At 56.9% G+C, this 18,606-nt stretch overlaps 2 protein-coding genes across 4 annotated transcripts in view; one reads left to right on the top strand and one right to left on the bottom strand.

The window, feature by feature from the left end:
* MEGF8 (multiple EGF like domains 8) overlaps positions 1-9,513 on the top strand; it is a 41,876-nt gene extending 32,363 nt beyond the window's left edge. For all 3 annotated transcript variants that reach the window (XM_081217583.1, XM_081217584.1, XM_081217582.1), the window contains 7 exons: positions 3,185-3,392; positions 3,587-3,746; positions 4,155-4,347; positions 4,821-4,991; positions 5,160-5,290; positions 5,788-5,920; positions 8,129-9,513. In XM_081217583.1, the coding sequence (XP_081073709.1) occupies positions 3,185-3,392; positions 3,587-3,746; positions 4,155-4,347; positions 4,821-4,991; positions 5,160-5,290; positions 5,788-5,920; positions 8,129-9,397 (2,265 nt within the window). In that variant the 3' untranslated portion in view covers positions 9,398-9,513. The remainder of the gene's footprint in view (positions 1-3,184; positions 3,393-3,586; positions 3,747-4,154; positions 4,348-4,820; positions 4,992-5,159; positions 5,291-5,787; positions 5,921-8,128) is intronic.
* Positions 9,514-15,318: 5,805 nt separating this feature from the next.
* On the bottom strand, positions 15,319-17,566 carry CNFN (cornifelin). Its single transcript, XM_081215204.1, has 4 exons — positions 17,520-17,566; positions 16,234-16,344; positions 15,637-15,773; positions 15,319-15,539 (listed from the first exon to the last, which is right to left on the bottom strand). The coding sequence occupies exons 2-4, from the start codon at positions 16,340-16,342 to the stop codon at positions 15,450-15,452; spliced, it is 336 nt and encodes a 111-aa protein (XP_081071330.1). The 5' UTR covers positions 16,343-16,344; positions 17,520-17,566; the 3' UTR covers positions 15,319-15,449.
* Between the last annotated feature and the right edge of the window lie 1,040 nt (positions 17,567-18,606).

Genomic DNA, 18,606 nt, shown 5'->3' with positions numbered 1-18,606 from the left:
CTGGGGGGAATTCCCTGGTGGTCCAGTGGTTAGGACTCCGCACTTTCACTGCCAAGGGCCCGGGTTCAATTCCTGGTCAGGGAACTAAGATCCCACAAGCCGTGTGGTACGGCTGAAAAACAAAACAAAACACAAAAACCAGAGATACCTCTGCCTGGCATGATTTAGCTGTCCCAGTGGCAGACACGGGGTCAAGCCCAGCCCCACCCCAGCAGGAGATAAGAAAGCTTCAGCTACCGCTGTGATATCCAGAAACAGTGTCACTGGGCCAGAGCCGTGGGTCTGTCTACTCCTCATTCATCTTTATTGGGCGAGATTGTGCAAGACCCAACTGAGGTGTGATGACTCACCATCTCACAACCCAAGAGCCTGCACGAGTCTTTGGTAAACTAGGAGTGCTATCAACAGACCCTGTCTGGGGTGTTTTCCAACACCGACAACCAGTTCTCCAGTTCTCTGGACGCCGACTGTGTGTTCAACGATTCAGTTAATTTCTGACACTATCTACCTGAAATCAGAGTCAGGTCCCACAGGCTAAAGTGTTCAGTTCCACAAGACTGCTCCCACTTCAGATGCCAGCCACAAATCCAGGCTAACTGGCTGTAAATTGGGGGTTCCTACCACCCCCTCTGCAGGTTTGATAATTTGCTAGAATGGCTCACAGAACTCAGAGAAACATTTACTTACTAACACTGGTTTATTATAAAGGATACAACTCGGGAAGAGCCGAACAGAAGAGGTGAATAGGGCAAGGCCTGCAGTGTCCATGCCTTCACTGGACATGCCACCCTCCCAGAAGATGCATTCATCAACCTGGAAGCTCTCTGAATCTCGTTGTTCTTTTTTTTTTTGGCCATGCCGCGTGGCTTACGGGATCTTAGTTCCCCAACCAGGGATTGAACCCCAGCCCACAGCAGTGAAAGCACAGAGTCCTAACCACCGGACCGCCAGGGAAGTCCCCTGAATCTCATTGTTCAAGTGTTTTTATAGAGCTCAGTCTCTCCCCTGAGCCCCGGTGGGTGAGTGGGGCTCTAATCACTTGGTTTTTCTGCTGACTCCCCTAAGTCACCCCGTTAGCATAAACTCAGGTGTAAAAGGGGTTCCTTATGAACAGCAAAAGACATCCCCACCGCTCAGGAACCCCTATGTGTTTTAGTAGCTCAGTACCAGGAACCGGGGACAAAGGCCAGATACATTTTTGTATCATACCACACCGTCCCATAGGAAGGTCGTCCAAATTAGACGGGAGAATGTATGTAGAGCCTGGAGCCCGGCCTGCTATTCAGTAAAAACTCAGTAACATCCCCACGTTCCACCCACTGGGAGGATTGCCAGTCTCCGCTGTCTGGGACACACCAAGAGGGTCAGTGCAGCGGCTGGGAGTGGGGGGTGCTCCCCGTGGGGCTCTCAGCGTGGCTGCAAGGGCAGAGGTCCCCTGCGGTGGCACCTCTAACAAGCAGAGACCTCTCGTCCTCAGGCCGGGGGGCCTTCCGGTGATACAGGTCCTCCCTAAATATTATTGAGATTTCCATTATTTGTCTTTATTGGGATCCCAAGGACTGGAAGGCAACACCAGAGAGCCTGCAGGCAGCTCAGGAGGTGTGAGGCCGGAGGGAGTGGTGGGGCGGCTGAATGGGGAGCGCGGCGGAGCTGATGCTGCAATGGGCACGTCAGAAGGCCTGCTGGCCAGATCTTCTGATTTCTGGGAACATCAGTTGACACTGTTGGCTCAGGTGTTTTAAAAACGCAGATCAATCGTAACAGGTGCGCAGACCAGACCTGTTGTGATTTCGCTCAAGGGCGGCCTTATTTTAACAGTCAGGCATTGTTCTTCTGAATGCCTTTGGCCTCAGAGCCTGGGGCAGACAACAAGGTGCTCTCTTCCCTGGCTGGCTGGCTGGCTGGCTTCTTCCCTCCTTCCCTTTGTCCTCTTACGGCTGGCTTCTTCCCTCCTTCCCTTTGTCCTTTTACCAAATTCTTCATTGAGCACCTTCCTTGTGCCGGGCACTTTGCTAAGCTGTGGGCATATGTCAGCAGATGAGCTAGGATCCTGCATCTCTTCCAGGAACACAGGAAATGCAGTTTGTGGTATTGGGCAGCATCACATTTGGCCACTAGGGGGGTCCCAGCAGAAGGTGCTGAACAGACTGGAGCCTCGGGCTTCTCTTGGCCCCCTTCCAGATTGCCCCTCTGTTTGTCAAGGGGTGCGCTAAATTCAGATCTGGAAGCCTAACCTGGAGGAGAATTTGGCTCTGGCAGTTCAGCCAGGCTCGGCTCATCCCCGGCGTAACCTGTAGGGACTCTGAGCTCCGGCCACAGCTATCAGGGTTTTCTATTTCAGGACTGCATGGTTGCTTTGTTTCTTCCTAAGTGCTTCCAGACAGCCAGCCTAGACTAATCTCTTTCCTCTTATACTTCACTTAAGGCCCAAGCCGTAAATAAAATGCTCTCATACACTGAGGTAAGTTCCCAGGAGTGTGAACCTCGTTGAGCACCGTGTCTGGGTCCCAGGACACGATGAGTGATGGTGTGTGAGCTGCTGTGCAGCCCCTGACCACGGACTCCTCAGCTTCCCAGCCAAGGGCGGCAGGATCCTGTTGCCCCAGCAGCTGGGTCCATGTCCTAAAAGGCTGTGGCTGGCAACCCCCGTCCCGATGCTTGTTTCTTTTTCCGCCTGGGATCATTGCCTTTCTTTGATTGTAAGAAACAGCTGCATCCCAAGCCAGGTGGGTAAAGGGGCTCATGATACCAACACACTGGTGCCTCTTGTAACCCAGGTGGAAAGTGCAGCCAGGCCCTACCAGGGACTGGAGGTGGAGCCTGGAAAGCTGCCTTTCTCCCTGTCTTTGGGGTGTGTGATTCTCATCTCTGCTTCCTTCTGTCTCTGCTCTTTTCTTGCCTCTCTCTGTTCTCTTCATTTGCTGTCATTTGTTCATCCAAACGGCCCAGCCAGCCCTAGTCCACACACTCTAGTTTCAAGGATGTCCCTAGCCTGACTTCTGGTCTGAACTTCTAGTTACAAATGCCAAGGAGGGAGAATGTGATGGCCCCAGCTGATGTCCATTTTGGTCCACCCGGTTGTGGCCAGCAGGGGTGAGATCTCTGAGAAGAGGGTGCAATCCAGGAAGATACCCAGGAGGTGTTTGTTTGATCTTCTTTCTCTGCCACTTCCCCTCCCCTATAGTGTCTGAGCCCCTCCTACCTGCCCCTGCGATGTATGGCTGGAGGCTGCGGGCGGCTGCTCCGAGGGCCCGAGAGCTGCTCCCTGGGCTGTGCTCAGGCAACCCAGTGCGCCCTGTGCCTGCGGCGGCCCCACTGCGGCTGGTGTGCCTGGGGGGGCCAGGATGGGGGTGGCCGCTGCCTGGAGGGTGGACTCAGCGGCCCCCGCGATGGTGAGACGGGTTTTCGGATGGGGTGAGTGGGGCTGGCTCCTGTCTGCGTTCTGACGTGGGGTTTGGCGCAGAGAACGTGGAGGGGCGCTGGGGGCTCTCACAGGTGGCACTCAGGGGAAGGGGAAACAAGGGCCCGGGTGGCTAGGTGAGTGGTTCAGAGGCCTCCACGGTGAAGCCCTGTATCCTTGTGCCAGGGCTGACATGTGGGCGAGCTGGGGCCTCCTGGGCCTTCCTGTCCTGCCCCCCTGAGGACGAGTGTGCAAACGGGCACCACGACTGCAACGAAACACAGAACTGCCATGACCGGCCCCACGGTTACGAGTGCAGCTGCAAGACGGGCTACACCATGGACAAGTGAGCCTACAGGCCAGACGGGGGGGCTTGGGTGGGGTTGAGGGGAGCGGGGCCAGGCAGACCGTGGGGTGGGAGAGTCTGTGGGGAGCGGTAGAGGACGGGGCATGGATCAAAGTGGGACACAAGAAAACATAGTCCAAGGTGTGGAGGAGGGTGTGAGGGCGGGGGCTAGGTCGTGGAGGGCAAGGTTGGTCAGTTAGTTTAACAGGGTACCCTGGGAAGGGGGTCATCGCCCCTGGAGGAGGCGCTGGGCTGGACCCGGGGCAGGGGAGTGATGCAGCGGACCCGGGGGTGGACTAGTTGCGAAGAGGGTGGGCTGGCCGGTGGTGGCCTCAGAGGCGCAGCTGGGTGTGCCTTTGGGAGGGAGCGGCCCGCTGCCCTGCGCTGACTCCTGCCCCACCCCTGCAGCGTGACGGGCCTGTGCCGCCCCGTGTGCGCCCAGGGCTGCGTGAACGGCTCATGCGTGGAGCCCGACCACTGCCGCTGCCACTTCGGCTTTGTCGGCCACAACTGCTCCACGGAGTGTCGCTGCAACCGCCACAGCGAGTGCGCCGGTGTGGGGGCCCGCGACCACTGCCTGCTCTGCCACAATCACACCAAGGTGTCCGTCCGGGACCTCAGGCCCTCGCCCCGGGCCTCTGTGCCTTCAGCCTACACTCAGGCATCTTGAGCCTCCTTCCAAGCCCCAGTGAGCTAGGCACAGGGCGGAGGGGGCCTAGCCCTATCCCAGGGGAGCACGAGAGGACCCTGGGGACACCGTCTGGGTCTGTATCACAGGGGCCGCCCTGGATAGCGGGACAGAATTAGTACTGGACCAGGGAGGGGGATCCCGTGGAGGAGCATCTGGGATCCTGTGGGGAAGGGCTTTCTGAGCTTAACCCTTGGGGCTGAAGGGGAGTGAAACCCCATCACTGGAGGTGTGCAAGTGAAGGCAGCGGGCTAAATGGCAGATGGGCTGGGACTGCCCAAGCCAAATGTTGCTGCCCCCCACCCTGGTGCTCCCAGAACCTTCCCCCACTCTCACACCCACTGTGACTCTTCACCCCCTCTGACCGCCCTGTCCCTGGCTTCCAGGGCAGCCACTGTGAGCAGTGCCTCCCCCTGTTTGTGGGTTCAGCCGTGGGGGGCGGAACCTGCCGGCCCTGTCACGCCTTTTGTCGGGGCAACAGCCAGGTCTGCGTCTCCAGGAAGGAGCTTGAAATGGCCAGGAGGGAGCCGGAGAAGTACTCGTTGGATCCAGATGAGGTGAAAGAGGCTGGGGTCCTGAACTCCTGGGTCTGAAGGAGGAGGGGGCCGGGGGCTTGGACTCCTAGTCTGAGGGAGGAGGAGGCTGCTGGGGTCTGGACTCCTGGCTCTGAGGGAGGAGGGGCTGGTCCATGCCTTTTTGTGATCACCCTGTCCTTCCTTGGCCAGATCGAAAACTGGATGACAGAGGGTCCTAGTGAAGACGAGGCCGTGTGTGTGAACTGCCAGAATAATAGCTATGGGGACAAATGTGAGAGCTGCCTCCATGGCTACTTCCTCCTCGATGGGAAGTGCACCAAGTAAGTGGAAGGGGGGCCAGGAACCCTTGTCCCACTCGGTAGGAATAGCTCTGGGAGCCAGGCTCCTCTCTCCAGTCCTCTGCCCTCAGTCAGGAAAGGATGAGATCCCCTGAGGCAGGGGTTGGGGGCGATGAACTAGACTCAGGTGGGAGACCCTCTCCCTCAGGCCAGTGCTGAAATGCAGGCTACCCAGCAGCCCTGGTGGAGACTCTTGGGCAAAAAGAGAGAGGGCCCTGAGGGAGAGGCCTCAAGACAGCCTCCCCATTCCACCCCCTTCCTTCTGAAAGGTCAGTAAGCCCTGGAGTCCGTCCATCCTGGGTTCTAATCCTGACTCTGCCACTTAACAGCACTGTGGCCTTGGGGTAAACGGCTTGACCTCTGTGAGCCTCAGTTTCCTCTTCTGGCCTCATGGATTGGAGCTCACGTTTGCAGCATCCAGCCTGGGCCCCTGTAGGTCATGAGAGCTCTATAACCCCCGTCTTCTTCCGTCTCTTCAGATGTCAGTGTAATGGCCATGCGGACACATGTAACGAGCAGGATGGGACAGGCTGCCCATGTCAGAACAACACAGAGACGGGCACGTGCCAGGGCAGCTCCCCCAGTGACCGCCGAGACTGCTACAAATACCAGGTGCGGCTGGAGAAGCAAGTTATGGGCCAATGGCCCCATGCCCAGAAGAGGTCAGAGCTGGGATGAGGTAGCCTGGCCCGGGCAGGACTGACAACGTGGTTCCGATATCTGTGGTCATGGGGATCAAGGTCAACTTGATAGACTGTTCCTGAGCCTTAGTCAGTTTCAGGACCCGGGCGGTGATGCTGGGATCCCAGAATTGAGCCTCTTGTGGGCGGTGGAGGCGAGGGGACGGACTCCATTACGGATAGTCACAACTTAAAGATTGCAGATGCCAGGAAAACTCATCTCGTAGTAGCTTAAGCAAAAAAGAAAATGTGTTGGCTCTCAAAACTGAGGTCTGGAGTCCACTTCAGGAATGGCCAGATCCGGGTGCTCACACAATGCAGTCAGGAGTCCTTCTTTCCCTGGATCTTGACTCTGCTATCCTCTGGGTTGGCTTCATCCTCGGGCAAGTTTTCGCTCAAGTGGCGGCCCTCACCTGATCACTTTAGGCCAGTAGGGGATCTCATATTATTACTAATACCCATATGCAAATTCCCCTTGAGTCCATATCCCCTTTCTTCAGCTGGGGGGCTCCTGGAGCCCCGGTACTGACTGCCTGGTTGGTTACTGTGTTGCAGGCTCACCTCCCACAGAGGGGATATTCCATATTCCTTCCTTGGAGTACAGCTCCTACCAGCCCACCCACCTACCTTCTCTCTAGTTCCAGAAGGAAGAGAGAATCCCTTGCCTGCCTCAGTCTCCCTACCCATCTATTGGCAAAGATGCCACTACACCCAAATGGTGACAGAGCTTCACAAGCCTTACTGACCCCTAACAGTTCCATCCAAGACCAGAATTTTTTCTTTTTCTTTTTTTTTTTTTTTTTTTTTCCAGCCTTGCCGGGCAGCATGCGTGATCTTAGTTCCCCAACCGGGGATCGAACCCGTGCCCCCTGCATTGGGAGCTCAGAGTCTTAACCACTGGACTGCCAGGGAAGTCCCCAGAATTTTTGCTTGCTTGATGCATAATCAAAAGGCCCATTGGTCTTTGTCAAAACAGACAGCTTCAGAGCTTAATTCAGACCTCCTCCTCCAGCAGCTCTGTTGGTAGCTCTGAAACAGCCGTTTCTTTAGCTTCTAACGATAGCAGTAGTGGTTAGTATGTAAGGAGTGCCTGCCCTAGATACAGTAGAGACAGCACAGACATGGAAGGGTCCTGAAGGCTGTGCTGGGGCCTCGGTGAGCTGTGGGCGTAAGAGCAAAAGGAGGCTCAGAGACTTGTCCCAGGTCAGACAGCTGGCTGGGTTTGGAGCTTGGACTGACCCTGGTCAGTCCCAGAGATTGAGTGGTTTCCACTGGACTACAGGAATCAAAATAGCTGTTATCCAGCCAACTCATTCACTCAACACCTATTTACTGAGCACCTAATATACGCCAGGCACTGTGCAAGGCACTGGGACACAGTAGGGAACAAAACAGGCAAAATGTTCTGTCCTCAGGGAATTCATGGAGGAGTCCAGCAACCAACAAATGAATATGTCAGACGTGCAGTGTGTTAGTGATGCACAGTAAGGAGGAAAATTAAGCAGAAACGAGGGCTAGGAAATGTTGGGAGCGGAAATGGTAGATACAGTGGCCAAGGAAGGCCTCAGTGAGAATGTGACACTTGCGTAAAGACATTCAAACATGGGGGGCGGGGGGCCGGGCAGGCAGGAGAGTGAACCAAGCAGAGGCTCAACCAGTGCAAAGGCCCTGAGGCAGGACCTACCCAATATAGTCCAGAAAGAGCAAGGCTAGCAGGCGAGGCCGGCTCACCTCTGCTGGGCCTGTGATTTCAGTAGTGTTTGCTATCTGTGTACAGAGGAACAATCTCCAGTTCAGCAAGGTTAAGTCACTGTTCCCAGGCCACACAGCTAGTGGGGAGGTGGAGCCAGGCTTCAACAGAGCTCCTCATTGCTGTGCCTCAGAGTTCAGAGGCCTTGCCGTTAGGGCGCTGTGGTCACTGGGTTGACACCAGGGACAGCAGTGATGGAGTGTAGGATGCTGTTAGTGTCCACACTGTGTCAGGGAAATCCAGGGGGCTCACAAGGAAGCTGCTGGGACACTGTGGAAACCCAGGGCGGGGGCTCCTTACCGGTAGGTACAAAGTATCAGTCCTCCTTAGGGGAGGGCTGGACCCTGCGTTCAGCCCTGACGGCTGCTTCCCCCCCCGCCCTGCCCGCAGTGTGCCAAGTGCCGGGAGTCGTTCCACGGGAGCCCGCTGGGTGGCCAGCAGTGCTACCGTCTCATCTCTGTGGAGCAGGAGCACTGCCTGGACCCCACGTCCCAGACCAACTGTTTCCACGAGCCAAAGCGCCGTGCTCTGGGCCCCGGGCGCACTGTCCTCTTTGGTGTGCAGCCCAAGTTCACCAACGTGGACATCCGCCTGACGCTGGACGTGACCTTTGGCGCCGTGGACCTCTACGTCTCCACCTCCTATGACACCTTCGTGGTCCGTGTGGCCCCCGACACTGGCATCCACACCGTACACATCCAGCCACCACCGCCTCCCCCAGCCCCCCCACCCCCCGCTGACGGTGGGCCCCGGGGGGCTGGGGATCTGGGGGGACCCGGGGCCGGAGGTGGGCCGGCCACCCCAGCGGAGCCACGAGTGCGGGAGGTGTGGCCACGGGGCCTGATCACCTACGTGACGGTGACAGAGCCATCCGTGGTGCTGGTGGTCCGCGGCGTGCGGGACCGGCTGGTCATCACCTACCCGCACGAGCACCATACCCTCAAGTCCAGCCGTTTCTACCTGCTCCTGCTGGGCGTGGGAGACCCAAGTGGGCCCAGTGCTAATGGCTCGGCCGACTCGCAGGGCCTGCTCTTCTTCCGGCAGGACCAGGCCCACATCGACCTGTTTGTCTTCTTCTCCGTCTTCTTCTCCTGCTTCTTCCTCTTCCTCTCACTCTGCGTGCTGCTCTGGAAGGCCAAGCAGGCCCTGGATCAGCGGCAGGAACAGCGCCGGCACCTGCAAGAAATGACCAAGATGGCCAGCCGCCCCTTCGCCAAGGTCACCGTCTGCTTCCCACCCGACCCTGCTGCCCCAGCCCCCGCCTGGAAGCCGGCCGGGCTCCCACCACCCGCCTTCCGCCGCTCTGAGCCCTTCTTGGCACCCTTGCTGCTGACGGGGGCCGGCGGGCCCTGGGGACCCGTGGGAGGGAGCTGCTGCCCACCAGCCATCCCTGCCACCACTGCCGGCCTGCGAGCCGGGCCTATCACCCTCGAGCCCACTGAAGATGGCATGGCCGGCGTGGCCACCCTGTTGCTCCAGCTGCCTGGGGGGCCCCACGCACCCAACGGCGCCTGCCTGGGGTCAGCCCTCGTCACTCTGCGGCACAGGCTGCATGAGTACTGTGGGGGGAGCGGGGGTGCTGGGGGCGGTGGGCACGGGGCTGGTGCAGGCCGGAAGGGACTGCTGAGCCAGGACAACCTCACCAGCATGTCTCTCTGACCCGTGGTGGGACCCTCAGCCACAGCAGTCGAGTCCCCTGAGGGGGCCGCCCTGGACCTGGGGCCCCTCCACCTGGGACACTGTGTCCTCAGAGACCTCTGGCTTCCTTCCCCTGGGCGGGGTGGGGTGGGGTGGGGCGGTCCCCAGGCAGGGCCTTCTTTGTTCTGCATTCAACAATTATTTATTGAATACCTACTATGTGCCAGGCACTGTTGAAGGCACTGGGCAGAGCGGGAAGCAAGACAGCCAAGGTTCCCTGATCTCGTGGGATTTAGGTTCTAGTGAAGGGAGCCCGTCGGCATGCATGCACGCGCACGTGCACACACAGACAGATGAGTCAGGCCATTGCGAATGGGACGAGTGCCGTGAGGTAGCAACGGGACATGGCCGTGAGGAACCTTGGGGTAGTCAGTTGGTCACTGCGAAGCTAGACTTTAAGAAGGAAACTGGCTGTGGGAAGAGCTGTGGGAAGTGGGATCCAGGCAGAGGGAACTGCAAGGACAAAGGCCCTGAGGCGGGAACCAGCTTCTGTTATTGGAAGGATGGGAAAGCTGGCCAGTGTGACCCAGACCAAGTGTGAAGAGGAGATGAGGTCAGGGTCAGGCAGGGGGCGGATCACCCAGGGCCTGTGGGCCACACATAGGGTTTGGGGTTTTATTCTCAGGGCATTGGGCAGCCACTGGACAGTTTTAGGAGGGAGGATGACAGGATCCGATGTATTTAAGAGGTCACTCAGCTGTGTGGAGAGTGGACTGGAGACGGTGAGGGAGAGGCAGCAGGGGGACAAGAGACGGGCTTGGTCAGGGAAGTGGCCGCGAGAAGAGGAGTCGGGAACAGATGCAGGCTGTGGGTGGAAGGATGTGACGATGGTGTGGACATCGGAGTGAGGGAGGCAAGGAGTCCAGGCTGACCCCAACTTTGTGGCCCAAACTGTGGGTGGAAGGTGGGCTTATAAAGACGGGGCAGACTGGAGCTGTGGGGGGGAGACCAGGAGTCCAGCTTTAGACCTAAGATCCCCTTTAGAGACATCTCTTCGGGTAGGTCCACGCAGGGAAACAGAGTCACCCGGAGTATTTCAGCAAAGGGAGCTGAGTGCGGGGATTGGCTGTACTGGTGAGGGACGCTGCCGAGAAGAGATGGGACAGTGAGGCAGCCCAGGGGCGAGCCAGAGCAGGATGCTGCTGCCGCCGCCGCTCGGCTGGAGGGATGAGGCTCAGGTGGTGTTACCTGACCCCAGGACCAGGGTCACTGTGCTCAGAGGGGGCATAAGGAGACAAAGCCGCTGCCTGAGATGCCGCCCCAGGAAGGGCAGGGTTGGGTGGGGGACACCAGGGTTGGGAACAGAAATGGCAGAGTTTTCAACATACAGCTCTCTTCCCAGACAACGCTGCCTTGAAGCAGCATCTGGCCTTTCCCCAGGGCCTACCCTCACCCCAGCCACCACCTTGGACTTCGGAGCCCTTCTGCCCCTTGAGGACTGCCTCTGCCCCCCACCCCATCCTAACCATCTTGAACTTGAGACTCCTCCTTTCCCAAGACTCCATCCCTCAGCTGTTTTTTTGGACCTTGTGGGGGCTGGGCCCTGTGTCTTCCTCTCCGTCTGAGGCCACGTGTGCCATCAGAGGCCGTCTGAAAGAGGGGGAGCGATTAAAGCGACAGATAGTGTGGGGAAGATCCAGTGTCCAAGTGCTGTCTGTGTGCAGCAGCTGGGCCGTCTTGGCTTTCTGACCCAGCACCTGAGAGCTGGTTAAATCAGATAAATGTCCTTATCTTGGTGCCCCCCCCAAGCCACGTGGCCTGAGCCTGGCTCTTCACTGTCTCTCCTGGCGGGGGTGGTGCCACTACAGAAGCTCTTGTTCCCCAGGAGGGATGAACTGAGGTGACATGAGGGCAGTGAGGCCTTTGACCCTTGCCCAGATCCCTCTGCTCGTCCCAGGAAGGAAAACAGACTGCCTTGGTCCCAGGTTTGGGTTTTGTTCTGGCCCCTGACGTGAGAGAATTCAGGCAGCGCAAAGACTGAGGTGAGGCCCTAGCACAGTGAGCTTTCTCTAATTGAAGTAGATTCTCACAGCCCAAGCCAAAAGCATCATGGGAGCCTTTATCCGCCAGTCCCCCAACCAAGCAAGAGCCCTTTTGCGAGGGAAGGTGAGAGTGGGAGATCTCCATCCCGTCAGTGGGCCTCGCTCCGCGTGGGAGTCTTGCTGGGAGTGTTCCACAGTGTACTTACAATCCAGCCCCTAGGCACAGGCCGGCTGCTTCATCTGTTACTGAGCCAAGGACATGACGATGTGTTGGATTTAGGGGGCCTGTGAACATCATGGTATTTTCAGACTTTATGAGCAATTTAAGGGGTTTTCAGGGATTACTCTGCCCACACGTTTTGCCTTTATGAGCTGATAGCCGTACCTCACCTCCAAGACACGACTGAGAGCTTGCATTTTACTGAGTACCAGTGCTAGGGGGCTCGCTATCAGGATCTTCCCAACAATCACATCTGAGAGGTGGGTACCATGTAATCCCCATCTTGCAGATGAGAAGACAGAAGTCCAGAGACACTATTTAGCTGTTGAGCGACAGCTGCCATTTGAACCCAGACCTGACTCTCACATCCATGTTCCTGACCACCAGGCTCTTCCCCCTCCCAAGGAAGGACTGCTTTATTTAGCATAAGTTGACCTAGCTGTCTCAGCACAGAGTGGGCACTAGGAGTAGGTGTTCAAAATGGCCAATTTCTGCTCAGGATAAGGCAGAATTTCCCAACTGGGGAGCTAACTAGCAGTGGGACACGCTGCCTCAGGGAGTCCTGAGGCCAGTGGGGTCATCCCGCATAACCAGAAAGGAGTTAAGGTGGTTCCTCAAGACTCTTCCGTGGGGGCTTCCCTGGTGGCGCAGTGGTTAGGAACCTGCCTGCCAATGCAGGAGACACGGGTTCAAGCCCCGGTCCGGGAGGATCCCACATGCCACAGAGCAACTAAGCCCGTGCACCACAACTACTGAGCCTGCGCTCTAGAGCACGTGGACCACAACTACTGAAGCCCACGCGCTTGGAGCCCGTGCTCCACAACAAGAGAAGCCACCACCACAATGAGAAGCCCGCGCACCACAACGAGGAATAGCCCATGCTCGCCGTAACTAGAGAAAGCCCGCATGCAGCAGCGAAGACCCAACACAGCCAAAAATAAATAAATTAAAAGTGCTGGCCCTCTGCCAGGTCCTGCTAAATGCTTAGGGAAAAAAAAAAAAGAAAAAAAGACTCCTCCATGTTGTGTTTGGACCCTTTGATAAGGTCTCTTATTAGCAGTCACCCTGTGACTTTGCCTTCCTGAGCAGCGCATTTACACTCTGACTGGACTTTTCCTCTGGGGCACAGAGCCACCTTCCCTTCAGCTCCTGTCACTGCTATGCAGATGCCCTTGTACCAGTGCCCCACAGCATGTGTTCCTCCTTTTCCATGTCAGCCCCTCAGCAGTTGCCTCTCGCTGGTACCCACACACCCGAATGCAAGGGGCTTGTGGTGAAGTGAGAGAAAGCCTGGACACGGGATGATAGGGACCTGGATTCTAGCCCATGTGTGGCCACTGATGGCCTAGGGACTTCAGGAAAAGGGGAGAAATTTTACCAAGGGCCTATAGCACTCCAGCACTGTGCTGGGTGCTTGGCATGACTCTTTTAATCTTCCCAACATCACAGCTGGGAGGTATGGGCTTGTTCCCCCATTCTGCAGATTTGGAAATTAAGTCCCTTTCCTAAAACTCAGGGCAGATTAGTAGACGAGTCCAGATTCCGACACAAGCCTGTCTGACTTTCCATTGCCCCCACGTATTACCTCTAAAATCGCTTCCCTTTTCTAAGCCAACGTCTCCCACCTGTGATCACACATTGTCTCCACCTCCACTGGGCTCTACACTGTTCTGGACATATAGCCGTCAACAAGGTCCCTGCTCTCACGGAGCTGACAAGCCAGTGGGGAGCCAAATAATAAAAGATTCGGTATGTTGGAAAATGACCGGAAAAACAAGGCAGTGAAGGAGGGGGATGGGGAGGTAGGTACTTGATATTTAATGTAAGGTGGAAGGGTGGGGCCTCACTCTTTTTTTTTTAATTTATTTTTGGCTGCGTTGGGTCTTCATCAGTGCGTGCAGGCTTTCTCTAGTTGCAGCGAGCTGGGGTTACTCTTCGTTGCGGTGCAGGGGCTTCTCATTGCAGTGGCTTCTCTTGTTGCGGAGCCCTGGCTCTAGGAGCGTGGTTTTCAGTAGTTGCAGCACATGGACTCAGTAGTTGTGGCTCGCGGGCTCTAGAGTGCAGGCTCAGTGGTTGTTGGCGCACGGGCTTAGTTTGCCTGTGGCACGTGGGATCTTCCCGGACCAGGGATCGAGCCCACGTCGCCTGCATTGGCAGGCGGATTCTTAACCATCTGCGCCACCAGGGAAGTCCCGCGCCTCACTCTTAAGATGACATGTGAGCAGAAGTGAAAGAGTGAGCCATAGGGACATCTGAGGAAAGAGAATTTCGAGTTGAGGGAACAGCCAGTGCAAGGATCCTGATGTGGGAGCGTGCCTAACCTCTTAGAGAAACAACAAAGAGACTCATGGAGTAGAGAGAATAAAGAGGAGATAAGGTCACAGAGGGAATAAGAGGCAGATCGTGCAGGTCCTTGAGCCACCGTGAGGACTCTGGCTTTTACTACGTGCAGGAGGAGCCATCAGAGGGTTCTGAGCACAGGAGGCGTGTGATCTATTTCACATGTCCACAGGGCTTCTCTGTGGGGAAGAGACAAAAAGGGTGGAGTTTAGGGCAGGAAGCCCAGTGAGGAGCCACTGCATTTGTTTAGGCCAAAGAGGAGGGTGGTTGGAACAAGGAGACGCAGTAGAATGGAGAGAAGGGAGATTCTGGATCTGTTCTGAAAGTAGGACCAACAGAATTTGTTGACAGTTTGGATACTGGGTGAGAGCGAAAGTGGGCAACAGAAGGGATGGGGTTTGCTATTTCCTGAGATGAGGAAGACTGTGGGAAGAGCAGACTTGGGGCGGTGGGGAATCAGGGGTCAGGTCTTAGAAACGTTAAACTTAAGATGCTTATTAGACATTCCAAGTGAAGAATGTCACTCGATGGTTGAATACACACAGAGAGAGAAGAATAGCAAATAATACAAATAATATATTCATATTAGAATAGTTATAAATTATTACATAATATTAACAACAGTTTGTTAAATTGACTCTGGCCTTTCCGTCTGTTCCGTCTGTTCCATCTCTTGCTCTCACAGTAGCCATATGACATATTAGGGATTATCCTCAGAGGGAGAAACAGACTCAGAAAGGTTTATTAATTTACTAAGAGAACACAGCTGGTAAGTGACAAGAGTCAAGGTTGAATCCCAGGTCTGTCCAACTTTGAGACCCCAACATTTTCTAATCTGCTAGTTGCTTTTCAATAAAGGGGGTGGATTGAACTGTATGATCCTTGAGTATGCCTTTCAGCTCTAGAGAGTTTTAAACCTGACACTTCTGGGCTTTGAAGACAAAGAGCCTCCACATCTGTTAGGATTGTGTGCAGGCCAAGAGTGCATAGGTATTGAATGAGCAGGGGGGTTCTCCTAATTTTTTCTTTGAATGGTTAGTACCTGGACAGTCCCCAGACAACCTTTCTGGTTTTGCCTATTTTCAGGCTCTGGGCAGAGCTCCAGGTAGGCAGCTAGGGAGTTGGTGGTTTTACTTTCTCAGAGAGGACTCCCTGGCTTAGTGAGGGAAGAGACCTGCCCGTGTCGTACACAGCAGATCCGGGTCAAGCATCTGACTCGACTCTGGAACTCCTTCCACACCTAGGCATGTTCCCTGTGTCCCCGCCTCCCTCACCAAAGCTCCTTCTCCACACATATTCCTTCCCTGGGACAAAAAGGATGTAGGCGGAGTTGGGTTTTAGGGTTTTTATTTTTTATTTTTATTGTGGGTGCATTTCTGGTGGCGGGATAGGGCGGAGGGTTAGGACCTCTCAGGAGAAGGCAGAGGAGGGCAGGCGTGACGGGTGGAGGAGAAAGGTGAGGGGAACGTCTTTACTCTCGGATCTTCAGTTCCCGCGCCATCTGACAGAGGGCGCAGGGCAAACAAAAGGTGAGGGCCGCCCAGTCTTTCGCGATAGAGCCCTGGAGGGTGGGGAGAAAGAGGTTAGCAGCCCTAACTTGCATCCCAGGAGGCCCGTCCCCAGCCCTCGGCTCCTGCGGTCCCGGGCCCGGCGCGTACCTCGATGTGGTAGCGCTCGCGCATGCCAGTGCGCAGGGAGTTCAGGCTTCCGGGCAGGCAGGGTGTGCCGCAGCACTCGCCGAAGTCGTCGGAGATGCGGCAGGCGAGGCACAGAGGGACGAAAGTGCCGCACAGACCTGGAGGGGACGCGGGGCTCTAAGGGCGGGGCCCACCGGGTGCCACCGGCCGGCTCCGCCTCGGGGAGGGGCGAGGGGGGGGTGTCCGCTGCGCGCGGCTGAGGGGCCCAGAGCCAGCTGAGTGTTGGTGGAAGTGAGTTTCCCAGAGGGAATTAGGGGTCCGAAGAGTGGGGTTTCAAGATTGGGAAATAGGGTTTGAAGGGGGAGTTGGGGACCCAAGGAAGAGAAGTGAGGGTGCAAGGGGGACGTGGAGGGTCCCAGTGGAAGTTGGAAGGTGTGAGGCCGGGATCCTAGGGAGTGTCGGGCGTCCCAGGAAGGCATGAGGGTTAGAGACTGGGAACTCAGGGCCCAAGGAAGGAAACGGGGAGTGGGGTTAGTAGGGCGAGGAAGGGGCTGGGGGTGAGCTTCGCTCCCCTCTCGCTCTTTCCCCGGGCCTAGACGGGGAGCGGCGGGCACTCACAGATGGGCATGTCAGTGCAGCAGTCCATGAGAGTGGTGTTCCAGTCACTGAGCGGGGTCGGGTAGCAGCTGCTGGCACCCTGGGGCTGGCTGGTCACTGGGTAGGACATGGCTGCGGAGGGGAGAGGCGGGGGTCAGCGGGCAGCTTCGCAGCACCCCCTGGGTCCTTGCACCTATGCAGCCCCTCGCTCTGCCGGACTGTCCAGGCGAGGCCACCAGGCCGCCCACTGAGGGGACACCGCTGTGCCTCCCCCGTTCTTTATGTCACATCTGGGCATCGACACCCCAGTCTGTCCCTGTTGTTGGTGCCTCCTGCACAACTGGTTCGGCTGGGGGTGGGGTGGGCGGGGAGCCTGCAAGTCTAGGGAAGGTTGGCGCCACATGTGGGCAGGGCGGAGCCGTGCCACCGGTTCCTCCATGCCTGGGCCTGGGGAGCTGGGTCCCTGCATGTCGGGGCATCTGGGGTGCAAGCAGGCGCCGTCTGTCTTCGAAGCCAGGGTGCCCAGGGGAAGGAAGTGGCCATGTTCCAGGGGCTGGAAGGTTTGGGGTTCCATCCAGCGATCCCACCTTTGCCTTTCACGTTGTCGTGCCTCTCAGATTGCATCTTGCTGGCCCCGAGGAGGTGGCCGTTGGGGACAGCAGAGGTGGCAGTGGTGACAGCATCAGAATCTGTCCAAGGGACGCTGGGCACTGGGGGAGGTCAGGGCAAGGGGCAGGGGCACTGGGGGCTGGGTTCTCAGGGGTGAGGATGCTGGGGAGAAAGCCAAGTCAGCTTGCCGGCTAGGAGAGACGTGGGATAGGGTTGTATGGGGTTGGGGGCGAGAAACCCGCCCTTCTCTGTACAGCTGCCCACAGACCCCAGAGGACCCTCCTCATACCAGAGGCAGAGCTGGAGAGAAAGACCAAAAGACAGAGACAGGCAGAGTCAGAGAAAAGGGGAGAAAGAGATCAGGGGTAGGTGCCTATAGAGATGCCACCAGTAACACTCACACCTGCCCAGTACTCTTTTTCTGTAAGCCCATTTCACAGACAACACACTGAGGCTCAGTGAGCTGAAGAGATATGCCTCACATCTGATGGCCCAGCCAAGAGGGTTAGTAAAGGGGCTACTGGCCCCCAGAACTTCCAACTTCAACTCAGTGCCATCAGGTTGAGAAAGGGGGGTGGGTCACAGGGGGTATTGAGAAAGACAGGGATGTCCAGAGAGGTAAACAGTCAGAGGCATGTAAGGGGACAGAGAGATGTGAGTGGAGTTGGGTGGGGGGAGAACAGAGCAGAGGCACCAACCTTTGAACAGAAGTCTGCGGGCAGATGCTCCTACCTGCAGGACTGCTACAGCGATGATGGAGACAGAGGTGTGGGTGACAACTGGGAACCGAGTTGCTTATATCTGGGCGGGCCACCTGGCCCTGGGTGGGGCTCTGACACAGATGCCCAGGGAGCCAAGCCGGTCTGGCTGACCCTCTTCCCCACATTGGGACTTCCCCTTCCTCCTCCTCCATCCCTCATCCTCCTCTCCCACCTCCTGCCTGGCCTCAGAGGACCAAGGAAATCGTGGGGGAGGGGGTCCAAGGATAAGGAGCTGGGAGTAGAGATCTAAAGGGAAGTGGGCAGGGAGACCAAGAGATGGAGAGAGAAGGCTGAGGGGAGGTGCAAGGGGCACAGCTGTACAGACACCAAAAGAGAGGGAGAGACAAGAGAGATAGGGAGGGAATGGGAGACAGAGACAGAAGGAGAGGCCCAGAGGGGAGAGAGAGACAAGGAGATTCAGAGAGATGGAGAGAGATAAGATGAGAGAGAGAAAGAGATGCCGAGACAGAGAGGCACAAAGATCTGGGGAGAAATAACAAGAAAGGGGGAAAAGAGAGTCAGAAAAAAGACACAAAGATAGAAAGGTGGAGTGTCAGGTGAGTGGAGGCGCCAGCCACTGGCCACGCCAAGGCTTAGAGGGAAGGGAAACAGGCAGAGGAGAAAGGCCGGTGGTGCAGGAGAGTGCAGAGTGGGCTCCCATGGGGCCCTCTCCCACCATCCTTAGTGAGGCCCCGACTTCCCGGGGAGAAGGGGCTTTGTGCCCCCATTCAGGGCCACCGGGCACATGGGGGGCAGTGTGTTTTGGGGGTGACCCATGCTGGAACCAAAGTAAATAAACACACCTCAGCCAACTCCAAACTGGGAAGGGAGGAGGCTGGGGACTGAGAAACTTCTGGTTCCTGAGGGAGGTGGATGTGGTCTAGGACACTTGAGTCCTAACAGAGCAGAGGACTGGGGCCCTGGACTCCTGGGTCTGAGGGAAGACGGGGCTGGGCGTCCAGACTCTTGGGGTTGAGCTAGGCTGCATCCCTGAGTCGGGTAGGGGTCTTGGGATACCCAGACT

The sequence above is a fragment of the Mesoplodon bidens genome (assembly GCF_964165515.1).
Source record: "Mesoplodon bidens genome assembly, chromosome: 18".
In the NCBI taxonomy this organism is placed as follows: Eukaryota; Metazoa; Chordata; class Mammalia; order Artiodactyla; family Ziphiidae; genus Mesoplodon; species Mesoplodon bidens.
The sequence above is the reverse complement of the archived record's forward strand: the minus strand, read 5'-3'. Positions and strand labels throughout refer to the sequence as shown.